The sequence below is a fragment of the Sceloporus undulatus genome, chromosome 4 (assembly GCF_019175285.1).
Source record: "Sceloporus undulatus isolate JIND9_A2432 ecotype Alabama chromosome 4, SceUnd_v1.1, whole genome shotgun sequence".
NCBI lineage: Eukaryota > Metazoa > Chordata > Lepidosauria > Squamata > Phrynosomatidae > Sceloporus > Sceloporus undulatus.
This window is the reverse complement of record NC_056525.1, coordinates 109,438,464-109,461,304: the sequence shown is the minus strand read 5'-3', so window position 1 is coordinate 109,461,304 and position 22,841 is coordinate 109,438,464. Positions and strand designations below refer to the sequence as shown.

General features: G+C 38.5%; 1 protein-coding gene across 2 annotated transcripts in view; it reads left to right on the top strand.

Moving 5' to 3' along the window:
- Positions 1-22,841, top strand: part of ABCD3 (ATP binding cassette subfamily D member 3) — a 45,300-nt gene extending 22,459 nt beyond the window's left edge. For both annotated transcript variants that reach the window (XM_042462712.1, XM_042462711.1), the window contains exons 6-23: positions 2,797-2,894; positions 3,077-3,200; positions 4,739-4,795; positions 5,434-5,576; positions 8,499-8,568; positions 9,650-9,719; positions 10,234-10,331; positions 10,417-10,508; positions 11,208-11,296; positions 11,384-11,456; positions 12,421-12,484; positions 13,415-13,492; positions 13,585-13,650; positions 13,734-13,823; positions 15,617-15,736; positions 16,544-16,648; positions 18,103-18,159; positions 19,881-22,841. In XM_042462712.1, the coding sequence (XP_042318646.1) occupies positions 2,797-2,894; positions 3,077-3,200; positions 4,739-4,795; positions 5,434-5,576; positions 8,499-8,568; positions 9,650-9,719; positions 10,234-10,331; positions 10,417-10,508; positions 11,208-11,296; positions 11,384-11,456; positions 12,421-12,484; positions 13,415-13,492; positions 13,585-13,650; positions 13,734-13,823; positions 15,617-15,736; positions 16,544-16,648; positions 18,103-18,159; positions 19,881-19,958 (1,572 nt within the window). In that variant the 3' untranslated portion in view covers positions 19,959-22,841. The remainder of the gene's footprint in view (positions 1-2,796; positions 2,895-3,076; positions 3,201-4,738; positions 4,796-5,433; positions 5,577-8,498; positions 8,569-9,649; positions 9,720-10,233; positions 10,332-10,416; positions 10,509-11,207; positions 11,297-11,383; positions 11,457-12,420; positions 12,485-13,414; positions 13,493-13,584; positions 13,651-13,733; positions 13,824-15,616; positions 15,737-16,543; positions 16,649-18,102; positions 18,160-19,880) is intronic.

Here is a 22,841-nt window from a genome sequence, read left to right as displayed (position 1 = left end):
AGAGCAGCTTTTGGAGCAGGCCATGCAGTCTCCACAGTCCTGGAGCGATCGTGGCTGGAGCAGCCGGAGATCACTCCTTCCGGGCCATCTGCTGTGGCCCAGAGTTAGGTGTCATCAGCCTGTTAGTGAGACTGAACCCCAAATTTCCAGACAACCTTCAACAGTGGTTTCATGTAAATAATACAGAGCCCTGAGTGATTCCACAGCCCAATAACCAGAGCATCAAATGAATCCCCTTCTGAAACCATCCTTCTCAGGAAGAAAAGAAGCAACTGTAAAACAGTGCCTTCTGTTCCCATCCCAGAACGGTCCAATAGAATATCATGACTGATGGCATTGTAAACTGTTGAGAGGTCCAAGGAACTAGTCTGGCTCCCAGTTTAAGTCATTACCAATATAATCAACGCTGTCTCTGTCCTTCAACCAGGTTTGAAGTTAGGTTAGATTGAATCTAGATAATTCATCTTCTCTAAGGGCTTCTGGGGCTTTAAGGCTGCCTCTTGTTCTAGGGCCTACACCTAAAAATGGAGTAGGGGGAAATAGCTGGTAGTTTATCCAGTGTGGTAGAACCTGAGCAGAGCTTTTTAAACAGTGGCCTTACAGCTGAATAGAACAGTTACATTAATAAATAAATAAATTTGGTGGCTAATTAGATTTAGTTTGTACCCTTTTAAATTTCAAAAGTAATGCATAAAAATGGAGTGTATTTGTAAATAACTAGAATAATCAGTTCCATTGTAAGCTATCCATAGACTTCATTGTCTGTTGTACAATCCACTTGCTTTAATTTTTAAAAGTTGTACTTAGTTCTAAAAACATAGGCATAACTTATTATAATAATATGCTTTGGAAGAAAATATACATGCAGTAATCTGCTTTCTTGAAAATACACATTTTGGAGCATGTAAATATATACTCGACTATAAGTCAACCTTGTGTCTAAGCCAGGGTCTCAACTTTTGGGACCAGAAGTGTGGATTTTTATATGACCTGTGGATAAGTCAAGGGTCAGCTGGGGAGAGGCTGCAGGGATGACTGTTCACTCTTTCCAGATGGGCTGTCCCCACGGAGGAAGCCCAGTTGGGAAGAGGCTCAGGATGGATGTACTGTATGACCCATATATAAGTCGACTTAGGTTTTTTGAGGTCAGTTTTTGATCTTAATTTCTCGACTTATACATGGGTATATACAGTAGTTAGGTTCATTTTGTAAAATATAGAATAGAGCTAGCATATTTAGTTGATCAGATTAAGTCATTTGAAAAACCTATTTATATTGACTGAACAGTGCCACTGGTCAATGAATTTGCAGCTTTACAATCCTTATTTTATAAAATTGTACATAAGGCCTAAATACCCTAAAGGCACCAGATCCTGTTGATTTTAGAAGCTAAGTAGGGTTAGCCCTGGTTACTACTTGGATGGGAGACTGCCAATGAATACCAGGTTTTATAGGCTATATTAAAGAGGAAGGAGGGGCAAAACCATCTCTGAGTATTCCTTGCCTAAGAAACCCCTTAAGATTCATGAGATTGCCATAAGTCAACTGGTGACTTGAAGCACACACTCACAGTAAATGCTACCTTACAAGATCTGCTGTGATGTGTATGTGTTGTTTTAAAACAACCTAAGAGTGGCTTGAATTCAGAAATGGTCTTCCACTAGAGGACAGACTTTTCTGTTTATACAAGGAAAGCATTGCATGAGAGAAATGACTCTCTAACTAGAGATGTTCTTTCATTTGTGCAAGGTCTTGTGCAAGTCTCTGTACAAGCTATTTACTGAGACATTTTATGGCGTGTAAGACTCTCCACTGACTATTCCCAGGACCATTTACAGCCTGCTGAATTATATGCCATAGTTTATATCTAGCTTCTATGCTATGTTTCTCATTCTATAATATTAAACAGCTCCCCAGTAAAATAAGAAACCCTTTGTTCTCTTGTGATGTTTTCTTCATGGGTTAGCATTATTACCTGTTCCCTTCCTCCTTGTGGTTCTTTGGATCCAATCCAAGTTCTTTGGATTCTTAAAACTTTAAGAAGTTTCTTTAAATAGTTTTCTTAAAACTATTTTATTCAATTTTTGTGTATATTTTATCAATTAAGTAATAGATCAATCAATTAACAGTGGAAACCTATGCATTTTTACTCAGAAGGGAGTTCCACTGATTTTATTGAGAGTGCACCTATGCTGTAGAAGTAATGCAGTTTGACACTATTTTAAGTGCTGTAGCTCCATCCTGTGGGATCCTGGGATTTGTAGTTTTACAAGATCTTTAGCCTTCTCTGACAAAGACTGCTGGTACCTCACAAAACTACAAATCCAAGGATTCTATAGAATGAAGCAATGACAGTTAAAGTAGTGTCAAACTGCATGATTTCTCCAGTGTAGATGCATCCTGAATCTTGCTCCAAAGTAGGATTTTAGTCTATGACTGGGCACTAGTCTTGGATTTTGGATTATAACGTGCCATCTCTATCTTAGAGTTTGCCTTCTTAGTGAAGCAGTTTGGCAAGTTGTTTTATATTTGTTGGCCTAAATCCAGTTGGGGGACATGATAAAATTTCTGTTCAGAACTGGGAAAAGACTGAACTTTTCTCATCACTTCAGCAAACTCCCCCCCCCACTCCTGCCCATGTGCCCTGCCATCCCTTAAGAACCAGTTCTCAAATGATGTCAGGAGATGCGATGGGAAATAGGAGGTGTGCGCTAGTGTTGCAGCACCAGCACCTTGTTGGATTTTGGTCTTTGTTCTCGCTGTTTGCAATTTGTGTTATATTCTTACTGTTCCTAGATTTCCCTGGTGAATAGCTTCTTGAAGTATGGGCTAAATGAGCTTAAGTTGTGCTTCCGTGTGCGACTGACCAAGTACCTTTATGATCAATATCTTCAGTAAGTAATGCCTTTTTCTCAATGTGTAATGATTTAAAATTGAATTAAAATAATGGTGAGGTCAATTAATATTTATTTCCCCCCAAACCATCCATAAAGTCTTCAAATTTTGTTTAATCATTTGATTTTTTTTAATGAAAGTGCCATATTAATTTGAATTTGCTGCTTTTATGACATTCTAGGACTTACACTTACTACAAAATGGGGAATCTAGACAACAGGATAGGAAATCCTGATCAGCTGCTTACGCAAGATGTAGAAAAGTTTTGTAATAGTGTGGTAGACCTATATTCAAACCTTAGCAAGGTGAGTATGATTTTTTTAAAAGTCATTCTTCATCTCATAATCTGAATCATTACTGTTTATAGGATATGCCCATTAATTATATTAAATAAATGTTTAGCATTTGAAATTGATTGAAATTTTATTTATATACCGCTGTTCCTATGATCACGGCGGTTTACAAAACAAAATGAAAATACAATACAGTACAGATTACAGATTCTCCCCTGGAGAAACGCCGCTCCGGCGGCAAGGAAGAGTCTCTCTGGGCCGCTTCTGCCCAGGTGGAAAGCGGGCGGGCGGGCAGTTAGGGAGGGAGGAGCCTTAGTCTTCAGGCTAGCCCCTGATGCACTGGGCCAGCTTCTCTCTCCCTCAGAGGCGATCGATGACAGTTAGGGAGGGAGGAGCCTCTGTCTTCAGGCCAGCCCCCGATGGCACTGGGCCAGCCTCTCTCTCCCTCAGAGGCTGAACGATGACAGTAGGGAGGGAGAGCCTCCTTCTTCAGGCCAGCCCCTGATGGTACTGGGCCAGCCTTCTCTCCTCCCTCAGAGGCTGAACGATGACAGTTAGGGAGGGAGGAGCCTCTGTCTTCAGGCCAGCCCCTGATGGTACTGGGCCAGCCTTCTCTCTCCCTCAGAGTCCGAACGATGACAGGGAGGGAGGAGCCTCTGTCTTCAGGCCAGCCCCTGATGGTACTGGGCCAGCCTTCTCTCTCCCTCAGAGGCTGAACGATGACAGTTAGGGAGGGAGGAGCCTCTGTCTTCAGGCCATGATTATCATGATTTAGCATGATAACTTAGTATCTGAATCCAAGTTACCAGGTAGTTTGTCATGGCCTGGGTTAATTGCAGCCTTTCCTACATGTAATTCACTAGCATTTGTAAAGCAGTATTGCACAACTTGCAATACTTGCAGCCCAGGTTTGAAACACACACATACACATACACACAAAACCATCCAACAATGCTGCCAGAAATATAGTGGCTGCGTACTTCCCTTCTGTAATCTTCCTTTTCCAAGGCTCTGTGGTATGCTCTGACACCATTCTGCTCACCCACACTGTAGTCACCTCCAGGCTTTAGCAGTAACTGCAAGGATTTCAAAACTATCAGCAGGGAAGCCTTTGATGAGTTATTTGTAGTCTGGTGTGGTCCTCTGACTTGGGATGTTGTCCACCCTCATTATAAAAGACATACTGTGCACAACTTAAATTATTCCAATTAAGCTTCTTCCTCTAGTTGATATAGTAGCTTGCTGCATCATGTTTGTAATCTATAGTTTGTTGTTTGCCAAGAAACACTGAGGAGCAGCCTTTGCAGTCTCTTTTGTTTCTGTCTCACCATAAATCTGGAGAACTATATTGTATTGAACAGGATTTTATTCTGTTTTTAGATAGCTGTTGGGCAGGAGACATAACGAACACAGGCTTAATACACAGGATAATCCATTTTCTCTTTTATTTTTGTTTCTACTCAGCCTAAATTAGTTTTCTAAATAGAAATGGAATGGATGCTTTGTATCAGAGAATGAATATAAAACTGATATTCAACCTTCTTTTTCAGCCATTTTTGGATATTGTTCTATATATCTTCAAGCTAACAAGTGCAATAGGAGCCCAGGTAAAATAGTTTTATATTTATGCACTACAGTGCTTTGGTATATGACATGTGATATGTGGAATAAAGGATGTTTATTAGGGAATTTTCTATAGATCGAGAACTAAGAAACACTTGTAAAACCACTCTTAACATGTACAACCAACTATACAGAAACTGCATTTCTTTTAAAGTTGATGTGTGGTGCTAAAGAAATGATAAATAATAATGTGGAGTATTAGGCTAAGTGCTTATTGATACTTATCCTGAGTTTAATATTCATTGATGCTTAACATGCATGTAGTCTGTGGTAATACGTCATATGAAAGATGCAATTATCTTTATTTTTTAAAGAACCTTGTAGAGTAGCCTTAGAAAAATAAGTAACTAGTATACACCATCTATTCACCCCACTACTCAACGAAGGGCATGGTTCCTTTTTAGACAAGAGTTATGATACAATACCCGCAAACGGGTGAAGGATGTGGACTCCAAGTCCATAATATATCAATGCAGCAGTTCAGATATATCTTCTGTACATTTACATATGTGTTCATCATCATCATCATCATCATCATCATCATCATCATCATCATCATTATTATTATTATTATTTTACATGTTGTTAATGGTTTTCATTCTTCTTTCCTAAATATTTATAGGGTCCTGCTTCTATGATGGCCTACTTGATTTTTTCAGGCTTTTTCCTTACCCGCTTAAGAAGACCCATTGGTAAAATGACTATCACAGAGCAAAAATATGAAGGAGAGTATAGATTTGTCAATTCGCGGCTCATTACAAACAGGTACTAAGGTTTAAACACAAACATTTCTTTGTAAAAGCCACACAATGCAGGAGAAACAAGATTATTTCAGTGTTTTTTAAATCTGAAAAAAAAAAAATTAAGAGCAGAACAGCAATCCAAGTTCATCATTTTAAGACTGCATGAAGTCACTCTGCATATACACTTAATTTCTCTCTTGCCTTGGAAAGCAGCTACCAAGATGGTTTGCTCCCACAAGCTGAGTAATTTTTTTAAAACATTTGCTCCTGTAATAAAAATATAGAGCGTAAATCTGTGGAGACTTGTATTGTGCGTCTGAATAATAATAATAATAATAATAATAATAATAATAATAATTTTTATTTATATCCCGCCTCTCCCTACAGATCGAGGAGGGTTACAAAAGGCAAATATAACAGTAAAATACATTATACATTTAAAATTTTACATACTCCCCTACCCCTAACCTCCCTCCCTACCTTAAAAACATAATCAAATAAAAACAACAATATAAAATAGTAATTAAAATCAAATAAAATTAGAGGTACTTAAGACGAGACATCTTTTGTGGGGTTGATAGGAGCTAAGAAAAATCAGTGGCGGGGGGGATTTAATCTGGAAAGGCCTGCCAAAAGAAATCCATCTTGAAGGCCTTTTTAAAGGCGTCAAGAGTGAGGATGTGTCAGATTTCCTCCAGCAGGTCATTCCATACTTTAGGAGTGGCAGATGAGAACCCCCTCTGGGTAACCTGCAGCCAGCCTGGTCTTCCTTGGCTGCAATAGGTTTTTCCCAGAGGACCTGAGTGTGCGGGGTGGATTGTATGGGAGGAAGGTGCTCCCGCAAGTAAGCTGGACCCAAGCCATGTAAGGCTTTAAAGGTTATAACCAACACTTTGTACTATGCCTGGAAACTAATTGCCAGTCAATGGAGGGATTTTAGGACTGGTGTTATATGGTCGGCTCTGCATGTCCCAGCGACCAGTCTGGTTGCAATATTTTGCACCATTTTAAGTTTCCAAACTTGGCACAAGGATATCCCCCTGTAGAGTGCGTTGCAGAAGTCGAGAGGTTACCAGCGCATGTACCACCATTTCTAGGTTCCCCAGCTCCAGGAAGGGTCACAGCTAGTGTATCAGCCAAAGCTGATAACAGCCACTCCTGGCTGTCGCAGCTATCTATGCTGACAACTGGAGTGACAAGTCCAGGAGCACCCCCAAGCTGCGAACAGAGTCCTCCAGGGGAAGTGTGACCCCATCCAAGACAGGTTGACCTCCCTAGATTCAGAGTCTCTATAGCAAGTACCTCGTCTTGTCTTGATTCAACATGAGTCTGTTTTTCCTCATCCAGTCCATTACAGACTTAAGACATTCATTCAGAGGAGAGATGCCATCCGTAGTCACTGCAGCAGTCCGAGACATGGAGAAACATATTTGGGTGTCATCAGCATACAAATAACACCCCGCCCCATGTCTCCAGATGATCTCACCCAGTGGCTTCATGAAAATGTTAAATAGAATAGGAGACAGAATGGCGCCCTGGGGAACACCAGATTTTAGCTCTCTTTTAGAAGAGCAACTGTCTCCCAGCCTCACCATCTGGAATTTGCCTGAGAGATAGAAACAAAACAACTGCAGGTACTTCCGGGTGGCGGGCATCTGTGTTAGATCCCTTACCATCCTGAACAGCTCCAGCAGACAAGACTTCGCAGATGCAATACATGCAGTGGAGTAAGACTTCTTCGCTGCATCTATTGTCACTCCATAGGAAACAAGAAAATGCCTATGGCGTGTCTTATCAGATAAGAGTCAAATTTTTCTCCATATTGATATCCAGTAGAGGGTTGCTGTTATGTTACTACGTAACAGAATCAGCGAAGTGTGCTGATTGTGTGATGCACATTGTATCAGTCCAGTTGTGCATGGCATTAGTCTTGATGTTTGTTGAGCACTCTTGCTGGTGTCCCATTATGCCTCTTTGCAATTCAGTAAAGGAGTTTCTTAGCACCCATGCTATGTATCTAAGTACTGTATACGTAAAGATAAATAACATAATGAGAGTTAGTGTAGTGTGGTGGTTTGAGTGTTGGACTATGATTCTGGAGACCAAGGTTTGAAATCCTGTTCAGCTATGGAAGTCCACTGGGTGACCATTTGCAAGTCTCATTCTCTCGGCCTCAGAGGAAGGCAAAGGCAAATCTCTCTGAACAAATCAAGAAAACACTGTGATAGGTTCACCTTAGGGTTATCATAAGTCAGATACATCCTGAAGACATGCAACAACTGCATAACTTAAAAGGTCATAATACGATTCCAGCAATAGTTTGTTAACAACTTATGAGAGCTGTTGCCAGGTTAAGAATAATCAAGGATCACAGCTTACAATATATAATAATATTTTAAAAAGTGTACTGATTATGAGCTATTTAACTGTCTGTTTTGATCATTTCAAAGGAAAGCACAATTCACTGGTTTTGATATGATTGATGATCCTCCTTTAATTATTGCAAAAGGATACTTTTACAACTTTGAGGCATATTCAACACGTGGCATTAAAAAGGGACTTATGAATAAGAATCGTGAGGAGGTACAATAGACTGTACTGCTTCATACCAGAGAGGATGGGTGATGTTTTTGAATGCTCTCCTCTCTTTTAAAACAGTTTGTACAATTAGAAAATGAGAATAGCAAAGTAAAAGAGTCTAGCTCACCTCGTTCTTTGTGATTTTAGCTAACCATTTAACAAGGAGTTTTTGGGTTAGCTAATGGTAAAAACTGCCACCACCTACTTGAAATCCAAAATGATCACTACCGTTATCACTTTGATTCTCTAGGCTGATTCTCTTACCTGGATTGTGTCACTTATAGCCTCTCCATCCCATTCTGTAGCATAGGCCTGATTGCTCCTGTGCTCATCTGTGCATTAAAAGGGATGTGTTTTTTTACAGTGAAGAAATTGCTTTTTATAATGGAAATCAAAGGGAAAAGCAGACAATTCACAAAGCCTTCCGCAAACTGGTAAGTGGGAATTGTAAATATAAATACTAAATTCCACAGAGTTTGAAACTATCGCTTTGGTGGTTTATGGATTTTTGCATAAGCAGTAGAGGGCTGTCTTAATGTAATTGCCATCTAATATGACACTGAATTATAATGAAAAAATGAACTAGTCTGTTTCCCAGTACACAGTGCTGCATCACCACTGTGTAGAATCCAAAGAGATCTTGTAAAACATTTGAGCCTAACTGGATGGAAGAAGTTAGTAGCCTAAGCATCTACTTCTTCATATGCAAGTACTATATGGAATGTATTGTTTGTTAGAGGATGCAGTCAGACAAACGAAAAGAATGCTGTCCGTTGAGCATTCCTTTTCCTGTAGCCTGTGTTTGATTTTGCATCCTACTGAAGGTTGCTGAGATAAACTGCATGATGACTTTGTATCCAAAAGAGTTAGCAAAGAGAACTGACTTTTTTCTAAAATAACTAATTAGAATTAAAATAGATTTTTTTTTAAAAAAATTGCTGGGTAGTGTAGGTTTCATTTTGAAGAAAGTTTGTGTGTTACAAAAGGAGCAAGAAGATCTTAAGGAATGTTGAGATTGTACTCCAATGAGGCTAAATTATAAGCTGTATCAGTAGGCCTGTGTCTTCTAATATGGGTTGTCACCAAAAAATTAAAAAGTGGTGAGGTGGGATGGAATTTCCAATGAAGATTTGAACAAAAGAGGTTGGATGTTTCTCCTGACTGCTAATCTCTCCCCCTCTTCTCCAGTTGCTTTCCCCCTCCTTGACTGAGAATGAAAATGAGATTATTTATGAACCATGAAAAATTATCATATTCCTTTTAAAAAGTTACTTGGACTTATTCAGGTTGCAGTCGTAGCCTTTTTGATGTGTATTGCCCATCCTTGATCAGGCACTTTGCTCTTGTATGCTGTAATGTGTTTCACTGTGCACTTGTTTCCTGTCCCCACAACTTTGTGCATATCTTACTTCTCAAACAAGCAGACAGAGCTTCTTAGTACTACAGAGCTACTAATTCATTTGCCTAAATATTGTGAATGTATGGACATAATTCCCAACTTTTTCATTTCACTAGGTCGAGCACTTGCATAATTTCATTTTGTTCCGGTTTACTATGGGCTTTATAGATACCATTGTTGCCAAATGTAAGTGTGGACAACTCTTTTCCCCCCTGTCAGAAATCTCTGTAATAATTCCAAGACCAAGTATAAATTGCTTTGGTGATTGTATAGCCCTGTTGGTCACTCCTTGTCTTTGCCCTAATAATGCCTTACACAAGTGGAAGTGTTTGAGTCAAGTGACCTCCTAACTTCCATGGATTCTCCATTCCACTTTTGTGTCCCTCTCATGCCACAACCTTCACCATTCCAGAGAGTCCACCAATTCCAAGGAGTGGGTTGTAAGGATAAGAGGAATGAAGGATTCTTCTGGCACTAATATAGTCCTCCTCATCCTTTTTTGGATCCAAATCACTTTTAAAAACTGTAAACAACTAGAGCTCGCTTGACTGGAGTTTAGTGGGTGGAACTGGTAAGGAATAGAGTGGAAAAGCTGTGTGGTATTGCTACCTGATGGTTGGGTTCATGTCTGCTTTAAAAATCATGATAGCCTTCCATTCAGAACAAATATTGAAAGAAACATTTTCTTGAAATCTTACAGATCTTGCTACTGTAGTTGGCTATCTGGTTGTTAGCCGTCCATTCTTGAATTTAGCTCATCCACGCCATCAGAACAGTACACATGCAGAACTATTGGAGGTAAGTAATGTGCTGCTTAGAGTAGCTAGATTGGATGGCATGCATGTTACCTGTTCATTCATGAACTGTATTTTGTCACTTTAAGGATTACTACCAAAGTGGAAGAATGTTGCTGAGAATGTCTCAAGCTCTTGGCAGGATAGTTCTAGCAGGTCGTGAGATGACACGATTGGCAGGGTAAGGTTGATCAATAATGTATGTAACTGGTTATCCTTATAAAACTAATATTGGCTATTTCTCTTTATTGATATCTTCAATAATTATCAGAATCCAAGAACTTAACTTCTCTAGCTCTAGCAGATTGATTCTATTCGGACTGTCCAAACTTAGCCACTTTCTTTAATTCACTAATGTTTTAGAGTTGTCTCAAAACAATAAAATACATAGATCTTGAAAGATTTGGTTTTAATGAGCCTTAGGGTTTCTTGGTGCCTATTTGCTCTTTTCCCCAGCAGTTTCCCCTTGTTATCCCCCACCCCCACCACACCTTAATACCTATCCTTGAAATAGGTTTAGATGTGGGGCAGAGGGAGCCAAGGTTTTACTGCCACTGATATTGAGGCAAATTCAAGCAGAAGTGGGGAAGGTCTAATATGCCAACCTGGCCTCTGGATATTGCTTATTCCTACTCTTTAGGGTTTCAAGTTTCACTGGTCATGAACACTAACCTAAGGCAGACAGGTTGTTGGATGAATTTAAACATTGTGGAAAAACATGTTTTAAAATTCTCTGTAGTAATAATGTAAGTGTGATTTGTTTGCACTATTATGCCTTCAGTTTTAGCAGCTTGGGAAATTTAATATATTTTCTCTGAACATTTGATTTTTGAAGAAAAGTTATTAATGTTTTTCACTTAAATAAAATCTTTCATTTTAGTTTCACAGCTCGAATTACAGAATTAATGCAAGTTCTGAAAGAATTAAATAGTGGCAAATACCAACGGACCATGCTATCACAAGAGAAAGGTAATTGACAATCTTAATGCAAATATTTAACTTATGATAACACCTGTCTGTGTCCTAACATTTGTGTCTGTTTGTTTGTAATTTCAGATTCAGATTTAGAGCAAGATATCCCACTGATTCCTGGAGCTGGAAGAATTGTCATAGCAGATAATATTATCAAGTAAATAAAGTTTCCTGCTTGATATTAAATCTTTCTAATTAGCCCACAGTTTTATACACTCCCATTTCTAAAATGCTTTAAATATTCAGCACTCGCTTTAGATCTTCTCCATGGGGTATGTGCCCAAAAGCTTAAAGCACTGACAAAGGGGCTAAGGGGCCATGCTTGTAATCCTGTTCCCCAAAACACATGCCCTGTCTCTTCCACTGACATGTTTGAACTTTACAGAAGCCACCCTCTTAGACTTCTGTACAAGTTGGCTTCTTCTTAGAGTCCTGACAGCATAGCATTCTAGAACCTCAGGAAGCCTAGCCTAGAGGCCTGTGTGGATGAACCTGCCTGGCTCAGCTATTATGTGACTGCATGGATTTCAGGATAGGGGGAAGCCACACATTCCCAAGGGTGAGAGTCTTGTAGGAAGATGGTAGTCCAAGCAAGGAGGCATCTCATCCCGCTACGGAAAGCTGAGGTGCCCCCCACTCAGATGATGGGCTGCTGGTAGTCACAAACCATTTCTGTGCACATTGCCTGTTCACATGAGTAACTGTAAAGGGGACTGTATAAAGAATGATTACACCATTCTTTATCAGACATCTTGTGAAAGAACATTAGCAACCATAAATGCACATAATTAAAAATGCCAAAATTAAAATTTTATGCAAATTGTAGATTTGCAGATGCATCCATAATCACTGTCAGAGTCTTTAGAAAATTTCCACCATTTGGGTTCAGCAGTGCTGCACCAAACTGACCAGTCATCTAACCTGACATACTGTAGCTTTGTATAGTTGTCTCTTTTGTCACCCTGCTTAGTTGCTATCTCTTTGACCCAAATAACGTTTTCTGTTGCATTTGGATTTAATAATGAAAATATAAATCCTAGCAAAGCGTCTTGGAAGTTTATTATGTTGTGTAGCAGTAACTTAGCAAGTGTAACCTTTGCTTATGTTTGTTTTCTTTGAAGGTTTGACCATGTCCCATTGGCAACACCAAATGGTGATATCTTGATAAGAGATCTCAACTTTGAGGTATGTGGTCACAATCAAATTTTATCCTTGAAATAATTGATTGGATCCAGGTTTCTCTGCCCAGCTCCCAGAAAACATATTTGGTAGGTCAGGAGACATTTCTGAAAATTGTAATGTGTGGTGATAGTGGGAAAATTTGGTAGAGACATGTTGCACAAATTAATTTAAATTTTACCTCAAGTAAAATTCTTTGCAGTAAAGCTTTCTTATCATATGGGAATCTATACATTCATTTAAGATTTTAGAACAGTCCTGAATATCATAAGATGATACAGCACAATTATAATTCAGGAAAGAAAACAGATTTAATGTATCATATAGGCCAGTTTACACCTCAATTCCAAGCGTGTTTACTTAGCTTCACAGAACTAAGTTGTATTTATTTCCTGTCAGTAAATATGCTGTCAGATTGCTTCTGTAATTACTTGTAGTTCCAGATTACTGTGTCTGCTATAAAAGCTATAAAGCTATAACCTTGTAAGTGACCTCAGGTCTCATGTTGTGAGAAAGGTGGAATATAAATAAGTAAATAGTGAATTAAATTAACAAAACAGGAAGGAAGCAGAACCACACAATTTTAAGTGACTGGCAAATCATTTGGTTGTTTTTAATTCTTTAAAAAAAATGCTTCCATCTTGAATACTTAGGCAAATGTCATGGTAAAACAATAAAAAACATCTGAACCCCAGAGAGATTGTTTAAAACTCTTGAAGTGACAACATTATAAAATGGCTACTTTGTATGTCTCATTCTATGTGAATTCTGTACCAAAATGTGACTGGAGTTTAGTGAAATATCCCATCTACTAGGCTGAAGATTAGAAAGGCTAAATTTCTAGATAGATCCATGCAATCTCAGCAGGTATGCTTATTGCTCTTAGTTTCAGCTTTCCTAAGATTTAAATGCTTTGTGCCTTGATTTCATTTTCAGGTACAATCTGGTGCAAATGTTCTGATTTGTGGGCCAAATGGTTGTGGAAAGAGTTCACTCTTCCGTGTCCTTGGTGAGGTATGAAAACACAAGAATAAGAACACTTTTAATATCAGTAACTACAAAATAACAACTTCCTGAACTGTTTGATTTTTCTTTTCCAATTGTAGTTGTGGCCTCTGTTTGGTGGCTGTCTGACTAAACCTGAGAGAGGAAAGTTGTTTTATGTTCCCCAGGTAAAGCAAATCACCATAATAATTCACATTTCTTATTTTTAAAGTCTGTCAGTGTTTGTTGATTCTTTATCATTTAATTTCAGAGGCCATATATGACTCTTGGAACTCTCAGAGACCAAGTAATCTATCCAGACACTGTAGAAGACCAGAGAAGAAAAGGGATCTCTGACCAGGTGAAATAACTTTTTGAAGTATTCTATTATTTTTATAGACAGATTTTTATGGCAAAGGCCAAGAAATGCAAAGCTCACTATCAAATACAAAAAGAATGTAATCATAACAAATATAAGGAAACTAAGGCCCAAAACACACTTCTGAAATAATCCAGTTTGGGACCTCTTTAATTGCCCTGGCTCAATACTAGGGAATTCTAGAAACTTGTGAGACATTTAGCCTCCTCTGTCAGAGTGCCCTGGTGCCATAATACAATACTATTCCCAGGATTCCCAAGCACTGAGCCAGGGCAGTTGAAGCAGTCTCAGACTGGATTATTTCTGCAATGTGTTTTGGATTTAAGGCTTTTATACAATATTTGACTTAATGTTAGTATGTTTTTGTCTTTCGCTTTCAAGTAAATCTTATGTGGTTGAATGCAGCCAATTTTGATACTTTATGGGTAATTTTCCCCAGTTGCCTTTCTTAGAATTACGGTATAATTATTTTTAATGTGTGTGGAGGAGAAGAAAAATTCTGTTAATAGAAAAAAGCATATCTGTTTTTTAAATAAAAGATTTGTAGTGGGAGAGGAAATAAATGCACATTCTGAGACCTTATTCTCCATCAGAGATACAGTGTTTAAAAGATGAAAATCTCTAAAACAATTGCAAAAATACCAGGAGTGATGGAGAAAGATACCTAGTCAGTTCTTGGATTTGGTTGTCATTCTTTACTTCTTTGTAGATTTGTAGATCTGTAAAGAACTTCACAGATAAATGTATCTCTATGGCTGCTGTGTGATGTGGTCTGAGCTGTTTAAGCTGCTGCAGGGACCAGTTTGTCCAGTTGGAGTTCTGCAGCAGCACAGAGATTGCCTTGTAAAAACTAATCCTGTAAATTTACTTTTGATGTATGTCTACTTTGTCATGCATTTAGTGTGGGTAACACTTTTACTCAAGTGGTAAACTTTGCAAGCATCCACATACGTGTTCATTCTTAAGTCTAAGGAGAGAAGCTAGGGCACGTAGGTAGCTGAGATTAAATACAGAATGCATGAGTAGGATGGGAGATAAATGGGACAAAATCTGTCAGGCCAGCCTACATGCAGAGAATGTCTTTGACCTAACCTTGGAGCAGGAGATGTTGGAGATAGTTAACTTGACATCTTGGAGAATAACAATTTCTGTTGGTTTTGTGTCTGTGGTCTCACTGTAAGAGTGAGACAAAGATACATAAAGCTGGGCCCTCTGTATCTGCAGATTCTGCATCCATGGATTTAGCCATCCATAGCTTGAAAATATACCGTATATATATTAAAAATCCAAAAAGCAAACCTTGACTTTGCCATTTTATATAACAGACACCATTTTGCTGTGTCATTGTATATAATGAGATTTGAGCAACCATGGATTTTGGTATCCACAGGGGGTCCTAGAGCTTAATCCCAGTGGATACCAAAGGCCCACTGTAAAAGATTCAAGTTCTCACTTTTGCTTCTCTGATTTGAATGTCCCAGTGCAAGTTAAGATGAAGTAATGGTATCTATTCCTGTCTGAGGTTGAAAGCAAAAGTCAGAGAGCAAACTGTGAAAGTCATAGTGCAGCTTCACAGAAATGTAGCACAATACTAATGGGGGTAACCTATCTTAGGGGGATTGAGAATGGTGATCAGATTTCCCCTTGGCCTAGAACTATTAGAAGTCAGAACCTTTTTTTAAAAAAATCCTTTCGAGGATGAGGCTCTTAGATAAATTTGAAGTCATGAAGAAGTTACATTTACAAGCATATTGATCTGTTTGTTTTACATACAGGTGTTAAAGGAATATTTAGACAATGTCCAATTGGGTCAGATCCTGGAACGTGAAGGAGGCTGGGATAGTGTTCAGGACTGGATGGATGTTCTCAGTGGAGGAGAAAAACAGAGAATGGCAGTATGTATTTCCCTTTTCAAGCACCCTTTTAAAAAGAGATTAAGTAAAATTGCTGCCCAGTATTAAATATGAAAAAAACGTTTTAAAATGCCTGTGTTGAAAATAATTTTAAAAACTGTGAGTTGACTCTTAACAACATTTTTAAAGTAATGATAACCTGAGAAACTGTCATATTCTGGCTCAGAATGTTTGTCTGTTTAGTCCTACACTTGGCCTGGCAGTAGCTTTTTAGCATCTCAGGGATTAACCCTTCCATATGCCAATCACATGCTCTACTAATGGGCTACAACAGTCTTTCTCATAAATCTGAAAGATGGTACTAGATTGAGATCTTATTTTGATTGTTTTCAGTTGGAAAGCAAAAAGATTTTTTGGGGGAAAATCTGTGCACAAAGGTAGGGATCAGAAACCTGGATCCCTCCAGCCTTTGTTGGGCTCCTGTTTCTGTGGCCAGGCCTCAGCCAGTCTGGATGTTGGTGAGAAATTATGGAAATATTAGTTCATTATCATCTGGACAGCCAGACTTTCTCTACTTGTGTACTAAACATAAGTAGTACTACATTTTAATTGGAGTGCCACATACTCCCATGAACTCCAAAAACTTACAAACACTGGTGCCCTTTTTGAAACTTGGGGATTGTAGCCAAAATGAGATTTATATAACAGTTCTATCTTTGCTGTATATATTTCATTTTATTGTAATCATTTATGCTTCCTTATGTTAATTTTGGAAGAGTGTAGTGAAAATGTATAAAAGCATTGTGTCATGGTGTTGTGTGTTGTTTAGCATTTACTTTTCCATTGCAGATGGCCAGACTGTTTTACCACAAACCCCAGTTCGCCATTTTGGATGAATGTACTAGTGCCGTTAGCGTTGACGTGGAAGGCTATATCTACAGCCACTGTCGGAAAGTATGTGTGTTTGTTTTGCATTGTCTTAAGTTCTCATTTCGGAAGCAAGATCAAGAAGTGTCAGTATGGCTATATTACAGTGGGCCCTCCCCATACACGGGGAATCCGTTCCACCCCCCCCCCCCCACCCCTGCGTATGAGGAAAAATGCATATGCTCAAACCCCATTTGTTTTAATGGAGTAGTGTTTTTGTGTTCGGCACAGCACATGCACCACAGGGCCACATGCCATTGTGTTTCCAGTAGCTTAACCTTCCGTATAAGGTTTAAGCCATGTATAGTGCGCCCATATATGGCACAGGCGCTCTGTACTATGTGTTCCTATACCAAAATGGAATCAAAATGTTTTCTAGAAGAAGAAGCATAAGATACATGACACTTAACTAGTGCAGAATAGAATCTGGATGAGTAGATCTCTCCACTTCATTTTTCTATAGGACACATATCTAGTTGTGTGTCCCTCCACACACAAAAAGCTCTTCAGTCCAGAGGACACATCTGTGAATAGAAGTGGAGAAGTAACTTTTATGACCATTTTCACTCTGCCGTCCTCTGTGCTCCTGCTTTCCCCATCTGATGGTTAGAAGACCTTGTGGAAGTGCATTGGATGTGGCATGGAAGTTGCAGGTTAAAGGAAGAATTTGTGAAAATCACTTCCCTCTTTTCAGTCATAATAACTGGAGAAAAGGGACTTTTGGAAATAGATGTATATACACACATACATACTCATATATATCCAGTACAGTGGTGCCTCGGGTTACGAAATTAATTCGTTCCGTGGCACCGTTCGTAACCCGAAAAGCCTTCGTAAGCCGAATTGCCATAGGCGCTAATGGGGAAAAGCCGCGATTCCGTGCGAAAAAGCCGAAAAAAGCACCAAAAGTTTTTTCGTAACCCGAAAAAACATTCGTAACCCGAAACAATGTTTTCCTATGGGATTTTTTCGTATCCCGAAAATTTCGTAACCTGGGTATTTCGTATCCCGAGGTACCACTGTACATGCATGTGTATGTATGTATTAGATTCAAGATCCTAGTTGCACATATTTAACCCAGTAAAGGAAGAAATGTAACAATAGCTGATGGCAGGGTGGAGGGGTTAGGAGTTTTGGTTTGGAGGCAGGAAATAGGGTTAACTTTTATTCCCTCGTGGATTCTGTAGTGTGCCAGTTGCTTGCCTCCATGAACTGCTATTCTAGAGGAGAAAGTTTCACAGACACCATAGTACATAGTGGGAATCTATGCTGAGTTAATAGGCCACCCCGATTGTAAACCTGCTTCAAACTGTCCCTTCTGTTAATCACTGCTTTTAGAAGAAGAAAACAAAAATATTGGGAGATCCACTCTCTGATCTCCCACAGGCAATGAAGGTTGGCATATTTCATTTTAATAATGTTTGGTGAAAAACTACCATCATAAAGCTTACTTAATCTTCAACTGTGTTCTGTCACTATAGGTCGGTATCACTCTTTTCACTGTATCTCACAGAAAGTCCCTCTGGACACACCATGATGTAAGATTTATTTTTATTTTCATATTCCTAGGATATTTTGATTCATAAAACTCATACCTCTTTCATTAAAAAGTGTTATTTTCTACAATAAAATGTGTTAAAGAGTTCTTTAAAATAGTAGCTTAATAGCAATATATGCAAACTTTACAGAATAATTGTGGAAACTGAAAGTTATATATGTATTCATTGAAAATTGAAACTAATAAATCTTATCAATGGAATTCAGAGACATAGCTATGTTAGTCGGCAAAATCAGTGTGGAAAGGTATCTTATAGCACCTCAGACTAATTGAAAGAAAGAAGTTGGTAGTGTGACAGTTTATAGGATTGAGCCTACTTCAAATGCAACAAAACCACTTTTAACAAGGGGGTTTTGAGGACACTAGAGCACAGAGAAGGATCTGTGACAGTCATCTAAATAGCTGCGTGGATTCATGGGGGGAGGGAACAGTGGCTCTTCGGATATCTTGTCTGAAGAGAAGGGCAAAGTGTGGCTCTAGAACATCTGGATCCCTGAGCTGCTTTTTGTGGAAACTCCTCAAGATTTCCTGGAGTATCTTTTTTTTTCTGCATGAGCTATTTTTCCTAGAAACCTCCAGGAGTGGCAGTACCTTTTTAAATAGAATGTAGGGCTCCTCTGCATGTTTTTTAAAAATATCTTTCCAAGCCAGAAATAGACTTCTGACTGCTTCTGGAGTTTTGGTTTTGGGCATTTTTGCCGGTCTCTGTGGCTTCCAGCAACTCTTAGAAGCAGAAAATTGGCCCCTGGTTCCATCATAGCTGCCTGCCATTTCTTATTCCCAAGGGTTTTAAAAGTTATCAGCAGTGTTTTAAATGGGATGGAAGCAAATCTGTCAGTTTAACCGTTTCACTGAGAAAATTGTATTCTCTCTATACATGACCACTGTTAACAGCCTAGTCCATTGGTTCCCAACCTTTGATCCTCCAGCTGTTTTGGACTTCAGTCCCCAGTATTCCTGACTGTTGGCCAAGCTAGCTGAAGCTTCTGCTTGTTGATGTCCAAAACACCTGGAGGACCAAAATTTGGGAACCACTGGCCTAACTGTAGCATTCAAGACCAATTAGAAATTCAGAACATTGTTTAAAAGGCAGCCATTTGTCTGTACATACCTGTAGGCAGTTGTCCAGTTCTCATAAAGTTGGACTGCTATTACCTGCATCATAAGTATTGAGTAAAGAAAATAATTTAAATCTAGCTAAGATACAGTACCAAAGAACTGTTGTTTGTTTTACTTGTGATAATAACCAGTGGTTGCATAAAGCTAAGATGAAGGCTTAACTCAAAGATTTGAGAAACATTGCTGCTCAGTGTATTGCAGAGCCCTTCAAAGTTTCCAAGCCAGTTCTAATTCTATGAGGAATTCAGAATTATTTTAAGCATATTTTAGACTTTAAAAATATGAGCTTGTAGTTGAAACTGTGAGGACTATTCCGAGGCAATTGGTTGCACTGGTTATAAATCAGTCCTTCAGCACCCTGCCAGTGCCACCAGGTGGTGCTGTAACTTGTGCAAAATTTTACTGTATTTTAATGAGAAATATTTTGGTGTGGGTTCTTGTATAGACACTCCTTATAGAATCAAATTTTAAAAGGGGATGCCCTTTTAAAATCCACACTCTCTATATCTGTTGGCTATGGCTATGTATTGCATGCACATGTTTTGTATTGTTCACTAATAATCTGTTTTCTCTCCTTTTCAGTTTTATCTTCACATGGATGGAAGAGGAAATTATGAATTCAAGAAGATCACTGAAGACACAGTAGAATTTGGTTCTTAAATCAACCCCCCCCCCCCAAATCTACAGCCTCTTTCGGTAATTGATAACAGCCCAGAGCATAGAAAGACAAAGCACACTATAATTTAACAAAGCTACTTGACTTACTCTTTTAATTCAATTACTATGGGTAGGTTAATATGATGTCCAAAAGAAGCTGTCAGTTCATTTATATTTATGTAGGAAATGACTAATTTGTGTATATGTTGGTTTAATTATTACTACATACTAAGAATATCCTTATTCTTGTGGTTTTTTTTTAAAAAAGAAAACCTGCCTAAATTAAATTGGGCTTAAATCACTGTAACATTGATTCATCCTGGGATGTAAACATGCTGAAGTCAATTAATTTGACTTCTGTTTGTCTTGCACTTATTCTGGGGAAGAGCCTTTATTAATGTTAGGATTGCTACCTCCTCTGGGCCAAGCACGGTAGACATGAAATTTCTGTATCATATCCTGGTGTGGCAACTATATTCAATATCATTATTCTTTTCAGGGTGATACAAGTCTCTTCTGTTATAGCACTGCACCAAGGCAGTGAGCATTTTCTTTCATCCAAGGTTGTGGCAGGGCTCTGCCTGCAGCCAGGCTGGGTTTAGGAGACAAAAGAGTTCTAGGCCTAACAGCTGAAGAGGTGAATTCATACTGTTCTCTTTTCCACAGCTTCCCGCTGCTTTTTCAGTGGTATCCTTCCATTCCCCCCATCAAGATAAACAAAAATAAAATAGTGCAGGTTCCATTTTGACCTTGAAGCCCAGCTTTAGGAGGACAGATGCAGTGGAATGTGGAAGATGGGAAAGTTTAAAGAACAAAGAGAAATACATGTTCTCCATTTCAGAATGGAGATAATAGAATTTAGAAAGTGTTGCCTCCATTTGCTGGCTCTGGGAAACTGTGTACCCGACTTCTAAATAAAATGCCATGAGTAGTCACAATACAGTACAGAGATTCAGATTTCTCAAAGCCAGAATTTTAAAAAAATATTGTAAAGTCTAACTCATAACTGTTCAGAGCCTTTCAAAACTGATTTTTTTAAATATTATTTGTTTTGGAACTTGAGTGGTTTTTATGTGCTTCCCATGAATGACTTCCATAAAAATTACTTAATGCTTACCCACATATGAGCATTATCCCCGTGAGGTGGCTGCACATTTGTATCTGTTGGCAATGACCAAATAAATAAAGCAAAGGAGTTTTAAAATTATTTCAAGTGGAAGCCAATATGGCTGACCCATGATGATATGGTAATATTGCCAAGATTAGTCTCATAGATGGGACTGAGAACAAAGTGGTTGGCTAATCTGGACATATACAAAGCTGCCATAATAATACTTAAAAGCACTTCAGCACAGCAGAGCTCTGGGCACATGGTTTTGCCCTTATACTATAGAAATGCACTATATGAAGGCATGCACTACATATGCAAATAAATGTGATCAGTCTCTTTCTTTTGTTTTGGTGTAAAATTGGTATGCTTTCTCAGTTATCATTCAGTCATGAATTGTGCCCCCTTTTGACAAAAGGCTTGCTACGTATCAAACCGCCAGGTGACAAATTAATTTGTTCTTGAATTACTCACAAGAGAACAGTTAGAAGTGTTTTTATAAGTGCCATGAGTTTTATACAAGTAATCCACAGAGAGCCATAACAGGATTAATTAACAGTAATACTTAAAAGTGATTTAACATTGGACTTTTTGTTGTCCCTTCATGTTTTTCATACTTAATGTGGCAATCAGGTGCCCTTCTGCATCTGTTGTTTTTTAAAAAAGCAATTTCAAACATTGATTCTGGAATTGCTTGAGTCAGCCAACATACACTGCAGTGGGTTAATACATCAGGACTATATCATAAAATCAGATATTAAACAGCTATCACAGATAGTTTGGTTGGCATAGTAATTACAGATTATAGATTGGTTGGCAACCTGATTTCAGATGTACATGCAGTTGTTCTGTAAACCAGGTTTCTGCGTTACCAGTGAACAATTTTTTTTAATGTAATCCTTTTCTTTGAGATTAACTATTCTGTAGTGGCTGTTCTAGAGAGGCTGGCTTTCTCAGACACAACTGTTCTTAAAAATAGCCGTAATTTTTTTAGAGTGGTAAATGCTGCTTTTTAAATATTTGTATTCTTTTTCAGAAAGGTCTGCACTAAAATTGATAGGCGCAGACTTGAGGTTTTTAAAAGAATGTTGTATTTTTGTCACTAACTGGAAAGCACCTGTTGTTTATATAGCATCTTTTGCAGAAGCCCAGATGTGTTGCAGTTCTGGTTAATAAGAATGATGAGTATGAACTCTGTTAATTTTTGTCAAGTAGCACAGATTAACTTCAGTAGCCATTAGCCAATGGAACTAATCTGTTGACCACAGCAGTGGATAAGAAGCCAAGAAGAACTTGGTGTTCAGAAAATGCCTGGCCTTTATAACATCTCATGTTCCCATAGCCATACTTTCATTAAGAGTGTATCAAAACACCTCCCCAGTGGAGGAAGCCTATTTGAAGTGGAGCAGTGTTTAAGGGAAGTGACATTTTTCCAAATGTCATGCAAAACAATCCAGAAATATGGTGCAGCTGTGAATTTGTACTATGATCTTGTATGCTGATTGCTATTCTTATGAATGCTTAAACTGGATGTTTTGGCATGATGGGAAAGTCAGCAAGAATGGTTGATCCTCATGTTGCATGATTCATCTTCATGTTTGGCCTGGTGGTATTTGGAACTCCACTGATCACAGATGGCTCCTACATCAGTGGGAACTGATTGCTGTCCTTTAATATTTTGTAGCTTTTATGGCGCTTTGGGAGGAAAGGCGCTATATAAATGTATTTTTTTCTATATATATAAGTGCCTCTGGAATAATAAATCTGAGATAAACAGA